The sequence below is a fragment of the Neophocaena asiaeorientalis genome, unplaced genomic scaffold (assembly GCF_003031525.2).
Source record: "Neophocaena asiaeorientalis asiaeorientalis breed wild unplaced genomic scaffold, Neophocaena_asiaeorientalis_V1.1 scaffold138, whole genome shotgun sequence".
In the NCBI taxonomy this organism is placed as follows: Eukaryota; Metazoa; Chordata; class Mammalia; order Artiodactyla; family Phocoenidae; genus Neophocaena; species Neophocaena asiaeorientalis.
The window spans coordinates 4,346,257-4,374,161 of record NW_020172632.1 but is presented as its reverse complement, the minus strand read 5'-3'; the positions used below and the strand labels follow the sequence as shown (position 1 = coordinate 4,374,161).

The window sequence follows — 27,905 nt, the reverse complement described above, 5'->3', positions numbered from 1 at the left end:
TCCATCCTAGACCTCTCTCTCCCTTGAACTCCAGACTCTTAAATTCTAACTCCCTACTTGACAGTTCCACTTACATGTCTTTATATTTTATACTTTATATTTCATTTTGGAGTTCTGGATTTTTCCCTCCCCAAATCCAATCTTTTCCTCTTTAGTAAATGGCACCAACCAACTGCTGAAGCCCACAAGCAAGGATTCATCTCTGACTGTCCCTTTTCCCTCACCTTGCCCAATCCATCTAACAGCTCTGCCTCCAAAATATAGCTTGAATCAACCATGTCTCTCCTGGAATAATGCCAAAGCCTCCTCCTTGCCAAATGCCAAAGCAAGTGGTCTCCTTGCTTCTATTTGCCCCTTTCCAATTCATTTTTCACAAAATAATTATAATGACCTTTTCAAAGCAAAAATGAGTTCCTGATAAGCCATAAAATTATCATTATGGTCCAGGAGGACTTTGCACGATCTGATTTCTAAATTTCTATCCTCATCTCACGCCACTCTTTCTCCTTGCTCACTGTGTTCAAAATATACTGATCCAACAACACTGTTCTTCTACGGGTGGTAAACATGAGTGCCTTTACCATTATTATCTGCCTCCAAATAAAATGAAATCTCGAATCAGTATACTAAAAGCTAAGTACTAAGTATCTAAATACTAAGGTAATTTAAAATGTCAGTGGAGAACTCACCACATTCTCTTCAGTATCATTTGGTAATGTCCAGTGACACTGAAAGATCTCGCCCAGAACGGGGTTGTATGGCTTTTTGGCAACCGATCCTTTCCTTCCTGCGTGAAAGGCTGAGAGGTACCATTTTACAACCTGAACCATTCGGTCTCTGGCATCCTTCTGGTCACTAATACTGCAAGCGAGAAAGACAAAATTTAACACCCTGGACAGCACCCTCAGCATGGTCCACCCTAAGCCAGACTAAGAGGACCCAGTACCAGGAGCTACCTCGGTCTCTTTTTAAAACTGAAGTATAATATACATAATTAAACACACCAGTCTTAACCGTTTGGTTTGATGAATTTGAAAAAACGCTTATATCCATTTAATTAATCACCATGCAATCAAGCTATAGAACATCTCCATTACCCCCAAGTTTCCCCATCCTCCTTTCCAAGCAATCCCCAACCCTTACCCTGAGGCAAACACTGTTCCTGGTTTCTAAGACCATTAGCTTCGCTTGTTCCAGAACTTCATACTTATAAGTGCATTGTTTAACTGCCAAATAGTTGCAGATTTTCTGGATATATTTCTGTTATTGATTTCTGATTTAATTCTTTCATGGTCAGTGAACATATTCCATATGGTTCCAATTATTTTCAATTTATTAAGTCTTCCTAATATACGGTCTATCTTGATGAATGTTCCATGTACACTTAAAAAGACTTATACAAATTGTTTGGTAATGTTTTAGTAAAGTCAATTGGACCTTCTATAGCCTCACTGATTTTCAGAGGGGTGGGGGGAGGTGCGTGCTGCTCAATCAATTCCCGAGGGAGGAATTTCCAACCTTGATTGTGTACTTGTCCATTTCTCCCTTCAGTCAATTTTTGCTGCATATAGTTTGAAGCTGTTTAGGATTATTATTTATTCTTGATAAATTGACTCATCATATCATATGAAATATCCCTACCTGTCTCTGCTAATATTTCTTGTCTTAAAAAATATCCTTTGATACTAATACAGTGACACCAGCTTTGTTATGCTTAGTGTTTTGCATGGTATATCTCTGTCCATCCTTTTAACGAATCAGTGTCTTCATATTTAAAGTCTCTCTCTTGCAAACAGCGTAGAGATGAGTCTTGCTTTTTTATCCACTCTTATAATCACTGTTCTCTTAAATGGAGCGTATACGCTATTCACATTTAGAGTAATGAATGTGAAAAAATATGATATAGTTGGGTTTAACTCTATCATCTTGGTATTTTTCTATTTGGCCTATTCTTTGTTCCATTATATTTCCTTTCCTCCTTTTTGGGGAGTTAGAGAATTCCATTTAATCTTACCTATTGGCTTTTTAGCTGTACGTCTGTGTTTTTTATGTGATTCCTCCAGGGACCTCCCAGCTTAAATTCTCATACATTAAAAACTATCCTTAAACCTCAAATCTATATCTAATGAATAACTGATACTTTCCATTTACTTATGTTACCAATAAATACTTATATTTGTTCAATTATGTATGAATTTAAACAGTGCCATCGCTATTTGAATTTCTGCCCTTTGGGAATTGGTTAAATGGGTCTCTTAAAATCTTCATTAAGAAGGTATGTATCAATGTCATACAATGTGCCCACCCACTGTGAAGCTTCAGTAAACCACAGTCCAAGGCCAAGGAATGCAATCAGAGAAGACAGATTAGAACACTCCATTACAAAGAAAGTATTGCTGTTACCACTGAAAAGCAATGTGAACTCACTCACCTCCTCATAAATCAATCCCACCTTTAGATTAGCTCTGTCCTTTATACATGTATCTAATATTGCAAGCTTTGTATTTGAAATTTATGAATCAGGCTATACTCTGGACACTGGTCTGTAAACTCCTCAAAGGCAGACACTGTGACTCTTTCCCTTTCCAGCTCATAACAAAGTGCCTGGCAAACAATAGGTGCTTTAGAAAGGTTTGCTAAACTCAGATAACTGAAATTCAGCGGATACAGTGTAAATAATTTAACAGTGATTACCAATTCCTGGATCAAATAAGATCCTAGCCTTGGCTCCGTAAATCCTAGCTACCTTAACAGGCTACTCAAGATTTTCTGAAGTGTTTAACTTGGTTGCCTAACAATATCACCGCCAAATAATCTAAGCAAACGGGCATCTAATACAAACGAAATATTCAATTCCACTTTTCCCCAGAAATGTCTGAAAGGCAAAGGGATCCATCTATCCTGCCAAGGCAGAAAGCTAATGGGTAAAGTCTTAAAAATATTGGAAACTACTATATTGAGTCAAATACCTCACAAACAGGTCCGGATGTGCAAAAAAGTCTGCATACATTTCTAAAAGAGATCTTCTTTCAAGAATAAATGTTGGAAGAACTACCTGAAAAACATACATATTTGACCCTTGAGGATCAAATTCCACTACAGATAAACAGATTGCTGAACTGCTTAAAAAAAAAAAAAAGTATATGAAAACAAAAAACTCATTCCAATCATAGTAACACCCACCAAGTACTGCCCAGGCATGCTTCTGATACCTACTTCTCAAACTGTTCTGATTCAGAATGCCCATTAACCTGCCCAACAGATGAAAAACAGAGATTTTGAATGTCCAAATGTCACTTCCTCTTTGCAACCTCCCTTTAGCTCCCTGAATCAGTGCAACAATAACAGCAACTACTCAGTAGCAACCCTCTGATACATGTATGAGCCTTCTGGAGTACCATATACACACTGTCTTATTTACATGTATGAGCCTTCTGGAGTACCATATACACACTGTCTTATTAAACTGTACGACAATCCCATTAGGAAGAAATTATCATCCTTATTTTACAGCGGAGAAAAATGAAGCTCAAAAGGGTGAAAAATTTTCTCACCACTCTGTTATTCAGTGGAATTCAAAATCGGGTCTGTCTGGTTATGGGGGTGGTGCAGGGCCTGCTCACTTCCCCTCTATCATCGTAGGCGCACTAGGGAACTTATCTGCTTATGGGTCTGTGTCTGCAAATGAACAATGAGCTCCTAGAATGCAAGGGCCATACTTATTTCTACCTGCATCTTCAGTTACTATCCCCAAAGTAAGAAAAATTTAAGTAACTGAAGCAATAAACAAAATGAAGAAGAGAATAAAGATGGGATTCAACAAACTCCTTCATCATGGGGCTGAGGCCATGAAGAAAAATGCCGAGGGGCTGGGAATGTGGCAGAGGAGAAAGTAAAGAAGAAATTGGAAAATAAGGAAAAAGGATAAGATAGATTAGGATTAACCAATTAAAAAAGGAATGAAGGAATAGTTTTTGAAATGTGTATCAGATTAGACATTATTCATTATGGAAGTAGTGCATCATAGTAAGTAAAAATTCCTTTAAATGTAGTAATTACTGTATATCTGCTATATTCAAGATCGTGTGGTAAATGCTATGGAGGCAGCAAAGGTTAAGTATGAGAGAATAATACCAGCATTTAAATTTTAGGTAGAATGGGATAAATATCATACAAGAGATGCTCAAGGTACCATGGAAACTGAGAAGAGGCAAAGATCATGTTCTGTTTGGGGAACCAGAATGAGGGCAAAGTTTGGAAACAACTTATTGAGGTGGGGTGCTAAAGAAAAGCCTTAGAGAGTAGGCTATAAGAGAGAGGGAAAAACAGAAGAACAAGACATGGAGATTGGGGGGGCGGGGGCAGAAAATGAGTGTGACAGGGACTGACCAGTGGACCAATATTGCTGCGTATATAAAGAGGAATGATAGAACACAAGCTTGAAAAGAAAAACTGTGGTTCTAACATTTAGAATGTTTATTATCAGGCTCCAGAGTTTAAATGTTCCACAGAACATGTATGTTCATAATATACATATGCTTAGATTGGCAAGTACGTTTGGTACAATTTCCTACCACTCTTGGAGAACACAGAGATTCTAAATCACTAAGTAAGACTGCTGAAGAACAAGACAGGACTAAGTGTCTTAATGTATAGACAGCTCTTGCAAATCAACAAGAAAAAGATTACTATTGCCAGTAGAATAATGAACAAAAGAACTGAACAGGCAATTTGAAAAAGAAGAAATGGCTAAAAACCATAAATTTGATTTGATGTGTAATCCAAAAAAAATTTTTTTTCCCTCCCTACTTAAAAGTTTTCTTAAGAACTCTCATTCAACACATCTTCTTCAGTGTTTTTAGCACTATACTGATGCATGCCATTATGTCAAGCTGCTGGAACACTGATAAAAGTGAGCTGGGTTAGGTTGTCTTAAACCTGGATTCAGGTACTTATTTTGTCACTTCTTAGGTGTGAGGAAGCCCTGGAAAATTAATTCAACCTCTGCAAGTTTCTGTAAAAGGAAGATAATTATATGCCTTGCTTAAATCTTAGGATTGTTTTGAAGACCAAATGAGGTAAGCGGGATGTGACTTTATAGTATTTCCAAACACTACAATGTATTTGGAAAATAACTCTTTATAGAAAATATTTGAAGAAAGTATTTTTATAAATAGGAAAATGAGATACAAATTTAAGGCATTATTGTAGTAATACTTTGGAATGCACAAGGGAATCAAGATTTCAGAATCTGCTGGCAATCATAGCCATTTATGCCAATAAAGATTTCTAAAATAGCTAATTTGGCAAAAATTAAACTTTTAGTGGCCCCAAACCCAAACCTGGACTATCTGGCAGAGGAAATTATGTGAGGCAAAAATTACACACTTGATTGTGGCACACACTTTTGGTTGCCTATGTACACCTCTATTAACAGAACTTTCATTCAGTTCAGGTTCAGGCTATAGGTTGCCATAAGAGTCACAGGGCCCTCCCAGATCTCCAGGGGTAAATGTGGATTAATCTAAACCAATCATTTAACCTCCTTTACCAGTGACTGGTTTAGGCGTGCACACCTGCCTAGTTCTGGCCAATGAGATTCAATTGGCAGTTTGATGGGCCACTGTTGTTATATGTTCTCCCTATTACAACAACAAAATTCATGAAAAGAAATTATTTTTCTGCCTCTTGACATATTTGCATAAGGATGTGATGACTGGAAGCGCAGCAGTCATTTTGCAATGATGAGGAAGACAGGTCTGAGTGTGAATGTCAGCATGCTAAGGATGGCAGAGCAGAGAGACTGAAGGAACCTAGGTCCTGTCTCACATTGTTGACCCACTACGAATTAGTCAATCCTGGAAATACTCTACTCTGGACTTCTCATTACATGAGATAATAAACCTAGCATTGTTCAAGATACTGTTAGGTGGGTCTTTTATTACTGAAGACCAAAATCAACCAAGGTAGAAGGCGTAGAAAAGAAATATATTATAAATGTCAACATCTAAAATTAAGCTGTATCTTTCAAATGTGAAGTTACAATTCTGCTCCAGCAATTATGCAATCAATCTAATGATCACTGAAAAAATTCTGAGGGCAAGCTCCTGCAAATATTCTCTTACCTAGAACTTTCCCAGCAAGTATGTTTGTTGCAAAAATTTTCCATTTTCATTTAGATTTGGGGTAAAAATTTTTATTATAGACACTTACTAGAAAGTATTACGGATTAGTTTACAGATTTTGAAATCTACGACCAGATTAGAATCTCAGTTCTGCAGCTTAAATAAGACTTAGCCAAGTTACTTAACCTCTATGAACTTTAGTTTCCTCATCTATAAAATGGTGTTAACAATAACACCTAACTTTGCAGTGCTGTGGTGAGAATTAGGTTAAAGGATGAGGCTTTTGGCACAGTGGCGGGGATATACGCAGGCACCTATACACCAGTCTCCTACATCAATCAGGTATTCTGTTTAGAGTGCCAGTTTAAATTCAAATTCAAATCCAGAACCACAATAATTATACGGCTCAGCATGTGTCATACAGTATTCCACTCACTACCTGTTCCATTCCTTACAACAATCCTGTAAAGTAGGTCACTGTATGTCCATTTTGTATGAGAAACCCAAAGATCATAGAGAAAGGGACTTGCTCAAGGTCACACAGTTTGGTAACAGCTGAAGTAGGATGTAAGCACAGGTCCTCTAACCCCGAGATCAGAACTCTGCTCATTTTGATTCCATGCACACTACACTGCTTTAGGTTTTGTTCAGACTACTAACCAAGCCCAATACTATTCCATGCTTGCCCCCAATAAAATCCAAATCATAATCTATATAATCCATATGTACTATCTCTATGAAATTATCCTAGCTTAACTTATTTCATCCATTTATAAAAATTTTCAGTTAACTCAGGTACATATATATTAATTCATAACAAGACAAAAGTATAAACAGAAGTTATGTCATTATACTACATTTGCAGACACACTCACCATACGATCACTGAGAATCTACATATACACATTAAGACTAACAGCAAATACCAAATTTGATTCTTACCTTAGTGAGATCCATTCCAAGCCTAACCTGTGACAACAGATGCATGATAACACTCTTGTGCTCTTCCACCGACCCTGCCTCCCCATCATCATCTCTATCATCATGTGAATCGAAAAGGTCTAAAATAAAACAGATCTTCTTAGACTGGTGTTAAACTGGGCCAATCTGTGCTGTTACCAAGTATTATACATTTTTTTTCAAACAAATATTTTTAAGAAAAAAAAGGTAAACTCTCCAAGGCTGCTTACCAGCATCACTTGTTCCATTGGACATGGAAGAATTAAGTGATTCCGTGGTATCTGGGCGCTTTAGACTATTTCCTGAGCTGCTGTGTGTCAAGACTGAGGCAGATCCAGAGGAACTAAAAAAAATTAATCACCTTCTTAAGCTCTTTAAAAAAGCAATTTAAAATCATAGTAAGATACCAATTTATTTAAAACCAATATATGGAGATAGCTGACAGAAACTAACTAGACCCTTAAAGTTAGCTGGTTACATACATACATGCTTCCCAACTCTCTCCCCATCAGGCTCATGTTTTCTGCATGGTGTATGCTCAACCAAGCCATGTTGAAAGGCCATGAAAAACTGGTAAGATTTTGCCTCTGCATGTAAAACTAGAGTTCATTTTCCAATTTTGTTACTTTGCATAAATGTAGGTATGTCATAATTCTTGGCAACCATTTCCAGAACCTCAAAACTGGTAAGTCTATTAATTAGCCTCAGAAAGATGTCTATATTTTTGAGATCCTTTGATAAAAGCCCACACTGGTAATAACACCCTTCCCAGTCATTAGAAAATTATATTTGAAATTAAAAATAAAAAAGCATATTAACTTTTTACAAGTAAATTTATGGTAAGTGGTATTATGAGCTGATTAACAGGGTCTAAAGAAAGATTCCTCTATTTTATTATTACAGCTATGATCATAACTTACCTAGGACTAGTATTTGTACATTAACAAAAGAATGATCAAAGTTTACTTATTAAGGGTAAAAACAGAAACCAAATTTCTCATACTGCATATATTATTTATAAAATGGTACATACATAAAAGTCTTTTATTGCAAATTTATAGGTGCAAAATACATAAAAGTCTTTTATTGCAAATTTATAGGTGCAAAACACATTATATATTCTAATTTAAACACAATTTGCCCTGATTACTTACCTTCTTTTGATTTCTTATTTAATAATAAGCTTGATTTTTTTAAGAGTAGTTTTAGGTTCAGAGCAAAACTGAGCAGAAAGTACAGAGTTCCCATATGCACAACCTCCCCACTATCAACATCCTGCACGACAGTAGTACATGTGTAACAGTTGATGAACCTACGTGACATGCCATTATCACTCAAAGTCCATAGTTTACAGTAGGGTTCACTCTTGGTCTTGTACATTCAATGGATTTTGACAAATGTAATATAAGTATCCCCCACTGTAGTACTGCAGAGAATAGTTTCATTATCCTAAAAATCCTCTGTGCTCTGTGTATGTTAGAACATTAGAATATTAGAACATATGTATTCTAATTTAAACATAGTTTGTCGTGGTTACTTGCCTTCTTTTGATCTATTTTTCAAAAATCCTTAGGTAACTGAATATTGCTACTTTGATAATTTAGTAGTGTACATCACAAGGTACTATAACTAATGTCTACCTTACCAGTTTTGAAAGCCAATGGAAAATATGAGTAAAAGAACTAGATAAGAGAAATCCAATTATCATTAAATAAAAGAGCTGCATAAAAATTATCTTCAAAAAGTTTTGTGGCTCTTTGATACATCATCAAAATAGAATCAATCTTTTAAATCAACCGATCTAAAAACCTCAGATTCTTTAAAACATGTATCTTATTTTCAATTCCAAACGTCAGAGATGAATTTATGCTGTGCTTTTCCTCCTTACTCAGGTTAGAAACCATGTCTGGGCCAAGTGAAACGCTCAGTAAAGCTCAAAATGGAAAAAAATGGGATAAATTCTCATTTAGCCATTTCATAATTTACCTCGTTCAGGACAAAGGATTTAAAGACTATAGTTACAAAACAAGAGCAACACTGACAAAAATGACATGCACACAGGAAAGGTTTATCTGCAATAGGCTAACCTGCACAGCATTAAATCATAAGATCATAAATAAACTAAACCGAAAAAGGTACAGCTCTGAACTTAATTATAACAGAATCCAAAACTTATTGAGTACCTTCTATGCGCCGAACACTGTATATGTTCATCTCCATAACAATCTAACCCTAAAAGGGAGACATGATTATTCTCATCATACACAGAGTCTCAGAGGTTCAATGACTGGACAGAGGTCACACAACTGGTAAGTAGTGGAGCCATTTCAAGTACATGTCTGGCTCCAGAGCACAAGTTCTTTCCCACATGCACTTTCATCTAGTTTATAAATGTGCAAAACCCAATAACATAGCTCACACAGAAGTTATCATTACTACAGGTCTTTAGAAACTGAACGGTGAAAGGACTTAAGTTTTCAAATTTTCTTCTGTCAGATAGAAACTTGACTTGAGAGCTAGAAAACTAGTGGTAGCAGCTGATGACCAGCAGGTGGCACACAAGCTCAATGCCTACAGAGGCCAGGCAGAGAGCATAAATATGTGAATAGGGCCAGACTATAAAACAATAGAGACCTGGCACTAGCGTACTCAATTTGAAGGGATTTAAAGTTAAAGTTCCATTTAATGGGAAAATGTATATGTGACTCACTCTGCTGTACACCTGAAACTATCACAACATTGTTAATCAACTATACTCCAATTAAAATAAGAATTTTAAAACAAAAAAATCAACAAACACTGTGCTGGCCAAATAAAACATCTGTAGTCCCTACTAGTTTGGGAATCTAGATTCGGGCATAAAAGGAAAGAACGAAATTGAAGGAGAAAAGGAAGCCTGAGTGGGTGAGCTGGACAAAGAATTTAACTCTGGATCCCTTCAAACAGGAGGTTCATAAACTGTGTATCTGTCAAGGGATGGGTACTCGGAGAGTATAGAGAAGGAAGCTTACAGGAGAAAAAAGAAAAGCCTATGAGCCTGCAGGTAACTTTGTAGATGTGCCTATTACAGGTACAACAGGTAAGCATTTAAAATTTATCTATTTCAGAAAAATTTCAGGAGAACCCCTGAAACTGGGGCCAGAGATTGACTATCTGTGATGTAATGAGGCTAACCACATTATTATCAAGCTTTTACTGAATATAGTTACAGGCTTCTAGAAGACAGATGATCCATTTTGATATTCAACTGTACTTTGTTTCGATTAATAGCTAATGATCGAGACTGTCCTTAATTCTGTTTAAAGAAAACAATGATTTAACACTTCAAAAATAAATAATAACCTTTACTTTGGAATTTTCTTCCAAACGCTTATTTTCTTTTAACCCCACTATCATAAAAAATATTTTAAAAATTAAAGTGAAATTTCTATTGGCAAACTGCTAATAAGGGTCTTGTAATAGTTTATTTCCCTACATACAAACATTAAGAAACCAACATGCTAAACCAAACTCTTTCTGCTAAACTAGCCTTCTTGAATTGGGGGCTCAAATCTCTCTTCCTTAAGTAAAGTCTCATGTCCTAACAGTACGTATTTACCTAATCACATATATTTTACTTTCCCAACATTCAAAATCTGAATTTGATCTACTATGTAACAAAACTTCCTGAATTAACATCATCATTTTCCTTATAAATTTTGAGATTCTGAACAGTTACAGTGCAATTATATATGATACTGTATTTCTCAGTTCACGTGCACACTTAACAGAACTGGAGTGCTGGGTCGTATGGTAGTTCTATTTTTAGTTTTTTAAGGAACCTCCATACTGTTCTCCCAGCAATCCCACTACTGGGCATATACCCTGAGAAAACCATAATTCAAAAAGACACATGCACCCCAATGTTCATTGCAGCACTATTTACAATAGCCAGGACATGGAAGCAACCTAAATGTCCATTGACAGATGAATGGATAGAGAAGATGTGGTACATATATACAATGGAATATTACTCAGCCGTAAAAAGGAAAAAATTGGATCATTTGTAGAGACGTGGATGGATCTAGAGACTGTCATACAGAGAAAGTAAGTCAGAAATTGAAAAACAAGTATCATATATTAATGCATATATGTGGAATCTAGAAAAATGGTATACATGAACCTATTTGCAGGGCAGGAATAGAGATGCAGACATAGAGAATGGACATGTGGACATGTGGGGGAAGGGAGGGGGGGATGAACTGGGAGACTGGTACGGACATATATACCCTACCATGTGTAAAACAGAGAGCTAGTGGGAACCTGCTGTATAGCGCAGTGAGATCAGCTCAGTGCTCTGTGGTGACCTAGATGGGTGGGATGGGGGTGGTGGAGGGAGGGAGGTCCAAGAGGGAGGGGATATGTGTATTCATGTAGCTGATTCACTTTGTTGTACAGCAGAAACTAACACAGCATTGTAAAGCAAATATACCCCAATTAAAAAAAAAAATTGTTATCTCTAAACAAAGAAAAAGAGAGCGAGAGAAATGGAGTGCCACAAAATACTTCTTACTAAAAGAAACCAAGGTTCAAGGTCTAAGTTTGGTTGATAGTACTTAGCTTGCAAATTCACATATAATCATTTCCAAATTTGTACTGTATTTCAAAGCAAACCCCAAGCTGTAACACTAGCACCGACTCCTGAGATGGCAGGAGACTTGGAAAAAATACCCAGCAAAAAGTGAGCCAACTACATCTACAAGAAATATAAGAACATTAAAGCAAATAAATGTTAATTTGCTTTCTATAACAGCTATCACTTACTGCACACTTATTATACATGCCAGACATCATAGTAAGCACTTGACATTATTCTCATTTAAATGTTCACAATGACCTCTTGAAGTTGAAACTATTATCCTCATTTTACAAACAAGGAAACTGAGGATGTCATAGGTTAAATAACTTGACCAAGATCACACACCTTAAAAGCAAAACAGGTTTAGAACCTATTCTTTTCTAAGATTCCAGAATCCGAAGTCTAACCACAGCAACCTATGTACCAGTAGGGCTAAAAAGTACTTTGCTTATTGGCTATCATGTAAGTGACTTTACATGTAAAGGCCTTTTCTGTACAATGGAACATACCTAGCTTTGATTTAACAGTGCAAAACAGGTCAAATATTTCCTAATGAGAGAAAACCTATCATCAATATCTGCCAAAATCTGCCTACTTAGTATCTCTGGAGTCCATGTGCTTCCCTCCGTTCCTATGCTATGACCTTAGCTCAGGGTATCAACATTTCTCAAGTTTCTACCCAGTTTTGCCTGGTCTTCCTACATGTAATGCATCCCCACTTCATTTGATTCTACACAATTCAGGCATATCTGTTTTTCTAAAATGCAGACCTGACCAGCAGCTGCCATCACTTGTGAGAAAATGTTCAAAATTCATAAAAGGCTAAGAGGACTCTTTCACGACCTGGCCCTTGTCAATCTCTTCTGTATCTTCTTAACCATTCCCCACAACTTATGCTACAGCCACACTCCGCCATGCTCAGCAGCTTACAGCTCCTCAAAGAAACCAAGCTCCCGTTGCCTCCAGGCCTTTCTTATTAGGGTTCCATCTCCACGAGAACAACACTTTCCATTTCTCCTTCCTCTTCTCACCCCCAATGTCCCTTCTCTGCCTACTCATCCATATCTCACCATGGATCACATCCCCTCCCATCTCTATGAATCCTTTCTTGACTTCTCAGGACTTCAAAATGTTCCCATTCTTTCTGCGCTTATTCTTTGTTTTTTTTTTTTTTTGGTACGCGGGCCTCTCACTGTTGTGGCCTCTCCCGTTGTGGAGCACAGGCTCCAGACGCGCAGGGTCAGCAGCCATGGCTCATGGGCCCAGCCGCTCTGCAGCATGCAGGATCCTCCCAGACCAGGGCACAAACTTGTGTCCCCTGCATCGGCAGGCGGACTCTCAACCACTGCGCCACCAGGGAAGTCCTGCGCTTATTCTTACATAGCGTATTTCCCACTGGATTATAAAAGTTTGTTTTTCCCCCAATAGACTGTAAGTTCCCTGAGGGCAGGGACTGGCTCTTCATTCACCTCTGTATCATTCCTCCATCTAATATAGTGCCTGGCTTATAGGCACCCAAATATCTCTACTCTATACAGAACAAGTAACGGTAACCTCCTCTTATGTGAATAATACTTCCTAGCTTACTCACTTTCATTTGACCCTCTCCTAATGTTGTTTCTATAGAAATAAGGCCCAGAGTTAATGAACAATACTGGCATGTTACCACAACTGATGCAAAATTATACCATTTGAATTAAATCAGGAGTAAAATCACTATTCTCACAGAACTAGCTTTGCTCAATAAGCCAATTAAAAATAAGCTGTCTTTTTCACTTTTTGCAAATAATAATTTATAAGGGAGTCTGTCATTAACACCAGTCTCAAAATCAAATTACATTTTTAAAAATCAGGAGTCATTTCAATACATATGTAGTTCATCTACTTACTCTATTAAGTGCTTTGGGGATGAGCCACTCTGATGGAATTCATCCGCATCATAGAATTCATCTTCACTGCTAGAATAAGAGAACTCTGGGACTGTGTTTGGAGACAAGTTGACATGGCTTGGAGAAGTTAGACTGCTACTAGGTGGTGAGTGCCCACTGCCTAGGAAGTTAAAAAGTTTTAAATTAGGGGACAGTGTTGGTAATAGAAGGGAAGAAATTAGGGAGATGGGGTCAAAGCAGACCTTTCTAAAATCAAAAAATAGTTAAGTTGGTAGAAGTCCCTAGACTATCTGTAAAGAAATCAACATTTAAACTAGACAAAGAAAAAGGCAAATCACATTATAGAATGGGACACAGCCTTTTAAATAAATGAAAAAATACTATGTCCCCATTTGTAATTAGGAAGGGAGTTCTTTTGATTATAATCACACTGTGTGAGTTAAGGTATTAGAAGTCCCATAATAGATACCAGTACCAACGGGAAGCCAGAGCTCTTATTTTATACTATAGATCCAGATACCTTAAAAATGCAGCAGTGAGCCAACAAGAATACAAAGTGGAAAGAATATCAAAAACCACATGAATGTTAAAATTTTGTTCAGGATATCACATTCATATTAGTCAATATGTTTTGGCAATCATGTACAAACACAAAAGCTGGGAACACTTACCATTCAAACTCCTCACCTCTTTTCTACCTAAGTTTAAGTCAGGTTGCCCAGAGCCCAGGGGCAGAGAAAAAGAGAGGGCTACCATGGGAAGCACGTGGAAAAAGGAAAGAACCAGGAGGAACATCTTCCTATTCCTAAACAGTCTAATTAAGGAAATAGAAACTAATGGAGATCCAGAGAAAGAATCTCTGTGATAATCATCTGGTTCATAGTCTAGTAATAAAAAGTAACAATAAAAGTATCAAACAGAACAGTGAAGTATTGAAAGTAATCTACCAAGTATTTATTGAGCAGATATCTAAGGGCTCTCAGGCAATTTATGCCAAACTGCTACAGATGCCTGGTGTAGATTAAAATTAATTAAGTCACTGCTGGCAATATAAAAGCCAAGGCCTCAATTCTAGGAGGAAATGAGAATAGCAGCAGTAAAAATGAATCCAGAGCCATCCATGGATTTTTAGTGTCCCATTCCAGTGTCTGTCTATGGTTCAATAGTTGAAAGAGCACATCCACCTGCCACATTTAGTTGCCATGTTCACAAAGATATTTTAAAAACATAACACTGAAAGTTTGCTGCCTAAATAGGCAAAGCTTATTGTGGGAATTCCAAAGATAGTTCATCTTAGCAAATAACTTTAAATTCTTACCCCACCGCTGCCCCGCCCCATAGCAGCAATAAGATGGGAAATAAATAAATTTCTCTTATTGAAATAATGGGGGAAAAAAATGAGAGAGAGAGAGAGAAAGAAAGAAAAAGACCAGGAATTACAAATGATCAAGTAACAAGCAAATAGTCCAGGCAACCACACAAAACTGAAAATGTATCCAAGAAGAAAATGAGTTGGAGTGGGAGTTGCAAACAAAAGAACTGAGTTTTCCTTACAAGAGAAAACATTTCTTTTTTCAGTTGTTCCTTTCCTTCTTTTATGTATTAGTGAGAGATAAAGGAAAGAAAGATGAAGAAATTAGGTTGAAAAACCAAACAAGACACAAACCACACACTAATTAAAAAAATTTTTTTAAATATACCTACTCTAAAATGTTATATTTTTAAAATGCTGTCTTCTGAAATAATTTATCCTAAATTATTTATAACTAACTAATGATTCTAAAATTAATGTACATAAAGAATACTAACTTTTTCAAAGTCTGTAACTGACTAGGTTTTGTATATTTCTGAATGGAAAATTTTGTCTGTTTCAGAATTCTGACATAATTCCTCCTTATAAAAAAACAAAAGAAAACACAGATACTGTTTTTAAAATGACACAGTGTAATGAAATACATAAAAAAGGCAGGCAAACATTTCAACTGCATTATTCAAACTGCTTATCAGCATTTTCCCAAGAGCTTCAAATAAGAGAGCTGTTGTTGCTTGCTTTCTTTCAAAATTAAGGAGACATCTGCCCAGGCTGTTAAATCTTAAAAACCAATGTAATAACATCAGCATCTTTACTAACTCAAATTTCAAACTAGCTAAAAATCACAGGGTAACTTTTCATTATTACACAGGAGAAGTCTCACCCAGGAAAGAACCTGTGGAGCAACAGCAGGGGCTTATCTCCCATGTCCTCAAGAGTGGTTTCGGTTTTGGCATCCAGATATAACAGGGACAAAAGCACCAAGTGCTCCCTTGAATTTGGTGCAACTGATAACCCAACATCAACCTAATTAGTTTTAAAACAAGAAATAAATCTATACTAACATTAATAGCATCCCTGTGAATTAGAGAAAAAATAAAGACCATAAATCTAAGCAAATTAAGAAAATGCAAACTAAAATCAAGTATCCTTTTTTTCCTTATAAAATTGGCAAAAATGTGACCGATAAATCTATCCTTAAAAAATTCATATGTGCCAAAAGGTGCTGTACAAGGATATTCCCTGAAATACTGCTTATAATAGGAAAATTTTGGAATCAACCTAAATAAATGTCCATCAGCAGAAAAACAGTAATAGCCACTTGAGCAGCTGCAGAAAGAATGTTGTGTACCTAAGTGTATGAACACAGAAAGCTCTCTAAATGTCCTCAGTTAAATGAAAAGGGAAAGTTATAGAACCACATGATCTAATTTAGGTCAGGGAAAAAAACAATAAAAATACACTATAATATAGGTATGTAGGTACATACATGTATAAATGACAAAGAGTAAAGAAAGCTTACAGCTTTTGTTCTCATACTTCTGTATTATCTGATTCCTTTACAGTAAGAAAGTATATAAATCTAACTCAAGCAAATTTTTTTAAAAAGCCAATACAGAGCTTCAAAATAAGTCTTAAGGTAAACAAATACACAAAACTCTGCAGCATTTTATTTCATTTAAATTATAATTATTAATAAACTTCTGGTTCAATCACAAAGTTAACCACTCCATGTATGGAAATGTAATGATAGAGCTAAGGTATCTCCAATACAAAATATATAACCTTTCTTCAATCTTTTTCCCATCAGTAATCCAACACAAATATTGAATGTTAATGGGCAGTTATGAGAAGTAAAGGAATTACACAAATCTGTACCTGTACTATTTGGTGTTGGAGTCTGATGATGTCCCAAGGTAGTAGCTAATACAGGTCCAACTGGTAGAGAAGATGGACGCTGCTCTGACTTACACAACTGAGCAGGTTCTAGGAGATTTGAACATGTGAAATAAGTTAGAGAAAAAGCCAAACACAACTCTTCTTTTTCTTTAACATCTTTATTGGAGTATAATTGCTTTACAATGGTGTGTTAGTTCCTGCTTTACAACAAAGTGAATCAGCTATACATAATACACATATCCCCATATCTCTTCCCTCTTGTGTCTCTCTCCCACCCTCCTTATCCCACCCCTCTAGGTGGTCACAAAGCACTGAGCTGATCTCCCTGTGCTATGCGGCTGCTTCCTACTAGCTATCTATTTTACATTTGGTAGCAAACACAACTCTTTAACTGCAATATCCTGAAGATCAGTAATTTTTGAGACTATATTCTATTAAGTCAAGTTCCATGCTACTACTCCTTTCTGACCCCCAGTCCCCTTTAAACTCAATGATGATATGCTACCTAGTACTAAGACACTAGGCAGGATATCAAGAGACTAGTCAAGATAGGCCAGTACCTCAGTACAACTACTCTGTAAAACCAGCAAATGCTTCGGATGATAAACTGTTTCCCCCCCGAGGATCAAACCACTTGTAAAATCTAAAATGGGGCACAGTACTTCCTCTTTAGTCTCGTGAGAGATATTAAGCTCAATCTCCTAAGGAGTAAAAATTCATAAAAAGATCTCACATACTTAGTAAGTATTTTTAAAAAGATCTTCTTTATTTCCAGTAAAATTTCTGACTTACGTCATCAGTGAAAACACTGAAATGTTGGATGCAACAAAAAGGTAAAAGAAACCAGTGGGTGTTGGCCTTAAGCCCTCCTCTGCCAGTTAAAAAGAAAAAATTTATTACTCTATCCCTAAAAATACACATCTATCTAATCAGTAGGCATCACAAATTTCATTCCTCCCTTTCTCATTATCTTTAAGTCCACCATGAAGAAACCATTTGTATTATTCAGAGCTAAAAAGAATATGACAAAATAGAACATTCCTGGATTACTTTCAAGTAGACCAAGGTATATTAAGTTCTCCTTGGTAGCCATGAATCCTGGGTTATAGGATTCTGTCCTAGCAGCTAATCCAAGTAACCATGTTTGTCTTCCATCTCACTTTGAAAACCAAAAGCCCTTTAACTGTACTCAAAAAGCCCCAATACCAAAATATTATCATATTTTTCCAGTTCATTTTTGGCTGTATTTTGTGTGAGATTCCTTTTACTTATTAAAAAACAAGATAAAAAAAAACCCTTCAAGATTACTACAACTGCCATAAAAAATTAAGTTTTTTGTCATCAGTGTACCTGTGAAACATTTTTCCAAATATTATACTATACCTGGAGGTAAGACAGTCTGGGAAGGCATTGTGTTGATCACAGGTTCCAAGGGACTAGGTTGATATATTGCATCTACAGGATTAATAGTACTCTGAGATAAAGAAGCACAGTATAGTTATTTTTAATTAAATACCCTTCCAGCATTGACCCTCCCAAATGTATGAAAACCCCACACTTCTGACAGCAAAGTCCTGAGGGTAGCTGTATAGACATGTTGGTCAAATTGCAAAGAGGAAATAAAACAACTTTACTATATGGAAGTCTAAGAGTTTCTTATAAGATTATTTAAAGAAGCATTGTAAGGAGGGAAAATGAATGAATCTCTGACATACAGAAAGGTAAAACTAAATGAAAATACTTGGAAAGAGTTGTAGAATGGTTTCAGGAAGCCGAAACAATAACCTCTCGATTCAACTCAGTGCTTCTCAAATTTTAATTCACCACAAATATCAAAGATGGAGAAATGCTCTCTCCTGCTTTGGTATTATTAATAAGCATTATACCTATGACTAGCTAATGTATCTGTACCACTACAATCTTATTTTTACATCCCATACTACTGCCACCTTCTATCAATGTGTATTGCACCAAATAGGCACCTAGTTTTACAGTCACTAAAGGCAAAGAAATGTATCTTCTAATTGGATGTCTTTTCTTTTTGAGGATTTAGAAGGAAAAAAAATAAACATGTAGTTACAATTTTAGAGAGGAAAAAAAAAAAGTCTAGGTTCTTCTGACTCCAAGCCAAGATACTATTTTGCCAGCATGATGGCATTTTAAAAACAAGACTCCAAAGCTTACTGATTTTTTTTTATTTGGAGGAGGGGGAGATTTTAAACCAAGGCCTTTGCCAAAGTAAAGTTTGAAACCACCACTTAGAAGACTATACTAGATAAAACCCAAGAAAGAAAAATTTAAGTTTTTTAGCTTTCCTTGATCTGGAAAACTAAACTTCAAACATGTATTAGGTAGAGCTTGTAACAGAAAATACTGAAACAGAATTAGAAAAGAAATACTTTATTGATGAGCCCCAAAAGCATTTGTAAAAATTTAAAAGCACATAACAATGGAAACTGAGATAATAGGAAAGTTTTTATAGCATTCTTAATACCTAAGTTATTTTTTCTTATATCCTCTCTCTGCATAAATATCAATATGTAAAAATCACTAAATCAGATCTCTTAAATTGATTTGAACATAAGAATTCTGATTCTTGTCACAACAGTCTACATACCATAAATATTCTAGTCCTAGAAAATAAAGGATACAAAGAAGCTCTGAAAACAATCATTAATAATCAAAAGCCTAGTAAAGTGAAGTGGGGAAGGTTCTGGAGCATTAGGAAAAGCACAGAAACAGAGACTTAGAATTTTAAATCCTAGAATCCTTGCTCTACCAGTGACTTGCCAAGTCTCATCTGCTGTGGGCCTCACTTTCCCAGTGTATAAAATGAAGAAATGTCTGGATGCTATGGTTTCTAAGGGCTTTCTGGTTATTATATTAGGATTCTATTTTCAGATACCAGGCTGGGCCATAATACCTAAACAAGTGTCTCAGCAATCCTGGAGCTGTTCTTAAAATAAATTCCTTATTTTTTCATAGTGATTTTTCTCTAAAGGACTCCAAGTGCTTTACAAAGGCAAAATCCCACCTTTAATACTTTGAGCCATAAGAATGAGAATATCCCACCTCCTTATCCCCAACCTATTATATAAGAAAAAATTACTAAAGAGACCAAGAAATAAAATAACTTTGGAGAAAGGGACCAGAATTCAATCTTTTGAATGCAATCTTCTGTTTTTCAGAAGCCTAATATTAGGTTTGTCAATCCCACAAAACACTTTTAGACTTTTTCTTTTGTTGCTGTTGTTAACAGAAAATACAACTACTGTCCGTGGTCAACCAACTTCAGGCTAAAAAATGTCAAATAACATTCTATGCCTTGCTTTAAAAAAGAATGTGCAAAAAAAAAAAAAAAATGTGCAGAGCTTGAGAAGTGCAAACAAATGACAATCCTAAACCCTAATCTGTTGTAAAATTAATAAAATTCATGCAATACAATACAAAATACAATTATATATACATATATGTATGTATAGCTAACATTTACTGAGTACTATGTGCATACTATCTTACAACAATCCTCTGAGATAGAAGTCACTTTTCTTTATAGATGAGGAAACAAAGACTCAAAGGTTAAGAAGCTTGCCTAAGGTCACAGATAGTAAGTGGCAGGGCTAGGTCTTAGCAGTCTGGGTCCAAGGCCTAAACCATGAACAGTGCCTTTTTTTAAAAATAAAAACTCTTAAGGAAAAATGCTATAGTCCCAGATCAAATGATTCAAATATGTTTGTCTTCTACAAGTTTAGGTTTTCTATCAGTATAAACTATCTAGATGTTTTTAACTACAAATGATCAAACATTTTTAGTATGCTTTATAAAACTATTGTTTAACATAATAAAAAGTAACTGATTTGCTTTGAGAGAAAAGAGATAAAAGTAACTGCCATCATTAATTTTTCTTAGGGTCTTTGGGAACGAAATGCTAGACAACATACACAGTCTTTTTCCATGAGGCTTATAATCTTAACTGATATCTCAGAAGAGATATTATATTGTAATTATATCACATAATTGTATTAAATCACCATGGCTCAAACTATGAACTCACATTGTGAAGAAAAACAAAAATCCCAATGTGTTTAATTCAAATTTTAAAAATGTTTCTCTTACTCTGTTTTCTTAAGAAATATTTAACTTATTTTTCATTTTAAACCAAATATAAACATAACATGCTCATCCTTTCAACTATAATAAGATGGTTTTCAAGATTTACAAAATGAGTTTCCAGATCTCAGATAAGCTGGCATTTGTAAAGCCTCAGACAAAAAAAGAGGTTGCCTCCTTCTTCAGAAATACAGTCTGAACACAAGTCACACATCTACCATAAAACCAGGGGAGCTTAAACTGCAAACCTTCAAATTCTAACTTTTATTTCCAATAAAATTTTCTTTTCTTTCTGGTGGGTAAGTTGAATATAAGGGAAGAGTAAAACCCAAGGGGAGTAAAGAATAGAAAATGGCTATAAGTGGAAGAATTCATGTTGCAACTTGTTCCTACAAAAAAGCAGTATACACCACAGTAGCAATGACAGTTAACACAATACACAAAATCTAAAAATAAAGATAAGAAATTAATAGAAACCTATAACCATATAGTTAAATTAAGATGTTTCAATACTGTACCCCTCCCCTTCTGCTTTCATTAGAAAAAAAGAAGTTGGACAAGAAATGTAGCATTGTGAGTTATGCCTTATTTAGTCATAAAAGCTGCATTTTTATACCACGATTAACCCTTTAAGTTAACACATGCAAGGTGATTCAATAAGAATCAAGACTCAGCAAAATTTTAAGATCGACATTCCCCCTCCAAATGATTGCTGAAAGATGGCCAACTTTAAGAGCTCAAGGAAAATTGCAAGAGTCAACAAACAAAGAACAGTGAGTAGGTAAAAAGAGGAATTTGTGTTGAAAAATGAGTAGAAATTCAGGCTTCTCCTGACATAACTGGTTATAATGCTCTGCAGAAGTAAAGGGGAACAAAGATTAGATTAAACTTACTATAATTCCATCTGCGTGCTTCTCCGCATTACACTGGTCCTTAAGGAGAAATGTTAAAAATATTAACTTCATTCTTTCATTTAAGTAACACCTTGTGTACTTTCTTCCTTAGTAAGAAAACTTATTTTACTGGGTAAGCAACAACGTTAGAAAACTACTACTCTGCTTCCACTAAGACAGTAATTTCACTGGTCCATTCCTAGCCAAACATAATTCTAACCAAGAGCATGGCAACTGTTTCTCTATATAGGCATTTAATTAAATTCTTTGTAGAAGTATCCTATTGAACTGTGTAGTCACATTGGTATCAATGACTGAAAGCAGATATATTATTTTAGGATTAATGATCCTGAATATTTCTGGGTTTAACTTTACAGTAAATTATGCCAACTCTCCACAACCCCCAAACTCTTACCATACTGCAAAGGTATGACAATCATATACCCTTAAAAACTCAGGATAGACATAATTTCCCATATTCTGGCTGCTGGCTCCAGAAGTATACCAATACTTTTCTAAACAGATGGTCTGATTTTTGTTTCAGTAACCATAATCACCATATCCACAGAATGATGATACAGGGGCTAACGCTTACTACCTGGCAGCTATTTTACGTACAGGCATACCTTGGAGATATAGCGAGCTTGGTCCCAGTCCACCACAATAAAGCAAATATTGCAATAAAGCAAGTCACGCAAATTTTTTGGTGTCCCAGTGCATATAAAAGTTATATTTACATTATACTGTAGCCTATTAAGTGTGCAGCAGCACTGTCTTAAAAAACAATGTATGTCATTTAAAAATACTTCATTGCTAAAAAATGCTAAACATCATCTGAGCCTTCATTGAGCTGTAGTAGTAATATCAAAAATCACTGCTCACAGATCGTCATAACAAATACAGTAATAATGAAAAAGTTTGAAATATTGCGAGAGTTACCAAAATGTGACAAACCCACAAAGTGAGCAAATAATGTTGCAATAATGGCGCCAATAGACTTGCTTGACACAAGGTTGCCACAAACCTTCAATTTGTAAAAGATAGCATCTGCAAAATGCAATAAAACAAGGTCTGCCTGTATACTATTAATTCACTTGTTCCACTGATAACTCTATAAAGCATGTACTATTATCATCCCCATTGGACAGATGAGAAAACTGAGACAGTGTGTCTAGTCTAGTCTACAGTGTCTAGTCCAATACATATAGTCTAGCTCCAGAATTCAAGGTCTTAACTAATATGCTATTGATATTTTGCCTTGCCTCTCTTCTCCAAGGATGTACTTAAGGAAGAAGGTGGTGGAAAGTTACCAAACATATCTGTTCCTGTAACTATAATCTATCTATTAGTATTACACAGACAATATATTTAACTTAAAACTGTTTAAAGTTTTAACTCCACGCTATCAAGAAGTTTTCAAGTTTTAATAGAAACCAGTGTTTGGTCTTGGTTTACAGCCAAGTTGTATATCATTTATACATAACTTTTTCTTTCTTTAACTACAGAGTTTACTCAGAAATCTACAGATTGAAGGGACAACCAAGAGCAATTTAAAGATTTGGGGCTAATTTTTTTTTTTTTAAGAATTAACTAGCAGGCCTGAAATAGCTATCCTCAGAAAAGCCTGCCTACAAAGTTGGCCATTGGCTTGGTGTCTGGGAACTTGGATTTTAGGAGGGTTCCCACCACCTCACTATCATAAGGGCAGCTCACTGCACCTAATCTGTTTAAGCAAACAAAATGGTTTATGCTGAAGACCAGCTTTCCTTTTGGAAATCTGGACTCTTGCTTGGTAAGTGCTAGGTAAACAGTGCTTACATGACAAAAACCCCAATAAAAAACCTTAGGTGTTGAGTCTCTAATGAGTTTCCCTGGTAGACATTTCACAAGTGCTGTCACAATCTGTTGCTGGAGGAATTAAGCACACCCTGTATGATCCCATTGGGAGAAGATTCTTGGAAGCTTGGGCCTTAGTTTCCTCTGGATTTTGCCCCATGTGCCTTTTTCCTTTGCTGGTTTAACTTTGGATACGTTGCTGTGATAAATCATGGCTGTGAGTACAACTACAAACTGTGCCTTCCAAGCAAATCACCAAACCTAGGGGTGGTCTTGCAAACTGCCAACACAGTGCATATCCTTTGCATATCCTTGAGAATAAAAGCATTTTGATAAGTCCATATTTCATGTTGGGATTTACACAACTGAATTAACTATATATTTAAAATATCCAAAGTTTCAGTAATTTTTAATAGACACAGTTGAAAATAAAATCTTGAGAACTACACAGAAAGAGAAATTTTAAAGTTTCTTGTTCAGATGGTATTTTAATTTACTTTTAGTTTTCCCCATTAATTTCTAAATTTCTAATTTCTAAAATTGACTTTTCCAAAGAATTTCTTAGAAAGAAATGTATGTAAGTGGCAATAAGTGGAAAGAAATACATGTGGTAGATTAAAATTCCCAAAAATGGTCCCAACAAGAGGTAGAGTTCATGGCCCCTATCCTTGAAACTCTGTGACTGTCCCTAACCAATAAACATAGCAGAAGTGACTATGTGTGACTTCTGAGACCAGGTCATGGAAATGCCACAAATTTCTACCTTGTTTTCTTCCCACACTGTGAGAAAGGCCAAGCAGCTGGAAAGAGAACTATACGGAGGAGCACCTAGGTCCCCCGCTCAACTTCCCAGGCATGTGAGTGAGCCATCTTGAAAGTGGATCCTTTGGCCCCCCCCATCTCAACACATACAGCCCTGCCCCTGCAATCAAGCCACCACAGGTGGCACTGCATGAAACAGAAATAAGTTATGAGGCCTAACCAAACTGCAGATTTGTGAGCAAAATAAATGACTGCTGCTATTTTAAGACAGTTAGTTTAGGCTGGTTTGTTATACAGCAATACATTACTGATACAGTACATTATATTATCTAAGAAAACCACCACTTCTACTTCTGGTATAATTTTAAATAAACTTAAATATCCAGTTTTAAGATAAGTAAGTACTAGGGATGTGATGTACAACATGGTACATATAATGAACACTGCTGTGTGTTACATATGAAAGTGGTTAAGAGTAAATCCTAAGAGTTCTCATCACAGGACAAAATTTTTTTTCTATTTCTTTGATTTTGTATTTATATGACATAATGGATGTTCACTAAACCTACTGTGATAATCATTTCATGATGTAGTAAGTCAAATCATTATACACTTTAAGCTTACACAGTGCTGTCTATTATGTCTCAATAAAACTGGAAGAAAAAATAAACTTAAATATCTGACAATTTTTCCCATAAAATATTCTCAATTAATAATACATGCTATCTACAGGGTATTTTAAGTCAGGGTTTATTATTTTTGTTACTGCTGTGGTTTATCTTTTAAGGCAGAGTCAAATCTAGACAAACCCACACTATTAAATGCCTTACTACCAATGCATTCCCATCATGAACTTCAGGAATTTTGTTCTCTTATTTTAAAAGGCGTATTACACTCATCCCCCCCATCTTTCTTTTTAAAACTTTTTATTGTTTTTTTTTTTTAATTGTTTTTGTTTTGTAAGTAAACCGCAAGTTGCCTTTTATCAGGGTCAGCTAAAGCTAAATCTCAAGTACTACTAAACCAGAGATCCAACTGATTTCAATTTGAATTATGTTAATTAAATAAAGAAAGGGTCTAATGCTACTTCCCACTTAGATTATAACATATGTTTATCTGGTTATAAGTCCCTCATTCCTTAACACAATGGCTATTCTCTCTTCTTTGAACAAACAAGCATGACTGAGATCTGGAAATATGATAGTAACAAAAACATCAGTACAACATAATCTGAGAAGACTTTTGACCAGAATTATAGACTTCGGTATTTTAAAACCATGCCTACCAGTAAGATACATGAAATATATTCCTATCTTTCTAATAAGGCAATGTAGTCTAATGAAAGCTCTCTTAATTATGGACCTATTCATGTACTTATTACATGAAATAAATATGCTATGGTGATGAAAGAAAATTTCTAATTCAAGTTTGATGAGATTCAACAAACGGGACTGGGACAACTGGATAACCACATGCCAAAAAATGAACCTGGATCCATACCTCACACCACAAAGATTAACTCAAAGTGGACGATACATTAAATTAAATGTAAGAGCAAAAACTACAAAACTCTTGAAAGAAAATACAGGAATAAATCTTTGTTGTTTAGGATTAGGCAACGATTTCTCAGGAAAGCCCCCAAAGGCAAAAGCAATAGAAGACTGATAAACTGGCTTTCATCAGAATTTAAAATATGCATGCTTCTCAGGACACTAGCAAGAAAGTAAAAAGACAACCCACAGACTTGAAGAAAAATCTGCAAGTCATATATCTGATACGGCTTGTATCCAGAATATATAAAATCACTCCTACAACTCAATAATAAGATTAAAAACCCCAACTAGAAAAATGGACATGGCACTTCCCTGGCCATCCAGTGTGGGGGTGTGGGTGTGATCCCTGGTCAGGGAGCTGAGATCCCACATGCCCTGCGGCCAGGAGGCCAAGGCATGAAGCAGAGGCAATGTTGTGACAAATTCAATAAAGACTTAAAAATAAATAAATAAATTAAATAAGGGCAAAGAATGTGAACAGACATTTCTCCAGAAGAAATGCAAATGAAAACCACTAGAATGGCTATAATCAGAAAGACAATCACGAATGCTGGTGAGGATGTGGGGCAAATAGAACCCTTACACAAGACGTAGAGGATGGAATTGAGGGCGCGGGCAGGGGGAAGGGGAAGCTGGGACGAAGGGAGAGAGTGGCATGGACATATATACACTACCAAACGTAAAACAGGTAGCTAGTGGGAAGCAGCCGCATGGCACAGGGAGATCAGCTCGGTGCTTTGTGACCACCTAGAGGGGTAGGATAGGGCGGGGGGGAGGGACGGAGACGCAAGAGGGAGGGGATGTGGGGATATATGTATACGTATAGCTGATTCAGTTCGTTATACAGCAGAAACTAACACAACATTGTAAAGCAATTATACTCCAATAAAGATGTTAAAAAAGAACCCTTACACATTATGAGTGGAAATATTATGTGCAGCTGCTTTGAAAAGTAGTTTAGCAGTTTTTCAAAAAGTTAAACATAGAGTTACCATGTTTTCCAGTAACTCCACTCCTAGGTATACACTTAAAGAGAAATGAAAACATGCGTCCCCGCACAAAAACATCATATGCAAGTGTTCATAGCAGCATTATTCATAATGGTCAAAAAATGAAAACAGGCCTTCCCTGGTGGTGCAGTGGTTGAGAGTCCGCCTGCCGATGCAGGGGACATGGATTCGTGCCCCGGTCCGGGAAGATCCCACATGTCGCGGAGCGGCTGGGCCCGTGAGCCATGGCTGCTGAGCCTGCGCATCTGGAGCCTGTGCTCCGCAACGGGAGAGGCCCGCGTACCGAAAAGAAAAATAAATAAATAAAAGAAACCAACCCAAATGTTCATCAACTGATGAATGGATAAACAAAATTGGTATATCATTCAAAGGAATATTATTCAGCAATAAAAAGGAATTAAGTCCTGATACATGCTACAACATGGACTAACCTTGAAAACATTATGCTAAGTGAAAGAAGCCAGTCACAAAATATCACATATTATATGATCCTAAATATATGAAATGTCCAGAATAGGCAAGTCTAGAGACAGAAAATAGATTAGTAGTTGCCAGGGATTGGAGGAAAGGCAGGCGCAAGGGTAAGTGAGGGAAAGAGGTATAGGGAATGACTTCTTCATATGTATGGTGTTTATTTTTGGGGTGATAAAAACGTGCTAAAATTATATTATGGTGATGGCCGCACAACTTTGTAAATATACTAAAAACCACTAAAGTATAAACTTTAAATGAGTGAACTTTATGGTATGTAAATTATATATCAATAAACCTGGTTTAAAAAAGTCTAATGAGAAATTAATGAATACTGATATAAACAAAAAGTCTATGCAGAAAAACATTCTAGGGAGAGAACCTGGGATCCAAGGATAACTTAAACATACATTCTAGTTTAAAAGTATCTATGGTCAGACAACTCTGTTCTAAAATGATAAACTAGA

The 27,905-nt window shown here is 36.0% G+C and overlaps 1 protein-coding gene across 8 annotated transcripts in view; it reads right to left on the bottom strand.

Annotated features, from left to right (window-relative positions):
- OSBPL9 (oxysterol binding protein like 9) overlaps positions 1-27,905 on the bottom strand; it is a 165,619-nt gene that overhangs the window by 7,815 nt on the left and 129,899 nt on the right. For 6 of the 8 annotated variants that reach the window (XM_024739328.1, XM_024739331.1, XM_024739334.1 and 3 more), the window contains 8 exons: positions 21,807-21,845; positions 18,187-18,277; positions 16,783-16,890; positions 13,593-13,752; positions 7,316-7,428; positions 7,068-7,186; positions 2,970-3,055; positions 690-861 (listed from right to left, as the gene is read on the bottom strand). In XM_024739328.1, the coding sequence (XP_024595096.1) occupies positions 690-861; positions 2,970-3,055; positions 7,068-7,186; positions 7,316-7,428; positions 13,593-13,752; positions 16,783-16,890; positions 18,187-18,277; positions 21,807-21,845 (888 nt within the window). The remainder of the gene's footprint in view (positions 1-689; positions 862-2,969; positions 3,056-7,067; positions 7,187-7,315; positions 7,429-13,592; positions 13,753-16,782; positions 16,891-18,186; positions 18,278-21,806; positions 21,846-27,905) is intronic. The other 2 variants (XM_024739330.1, XM_024739329.1) reach the window with 1 other exon arrangement.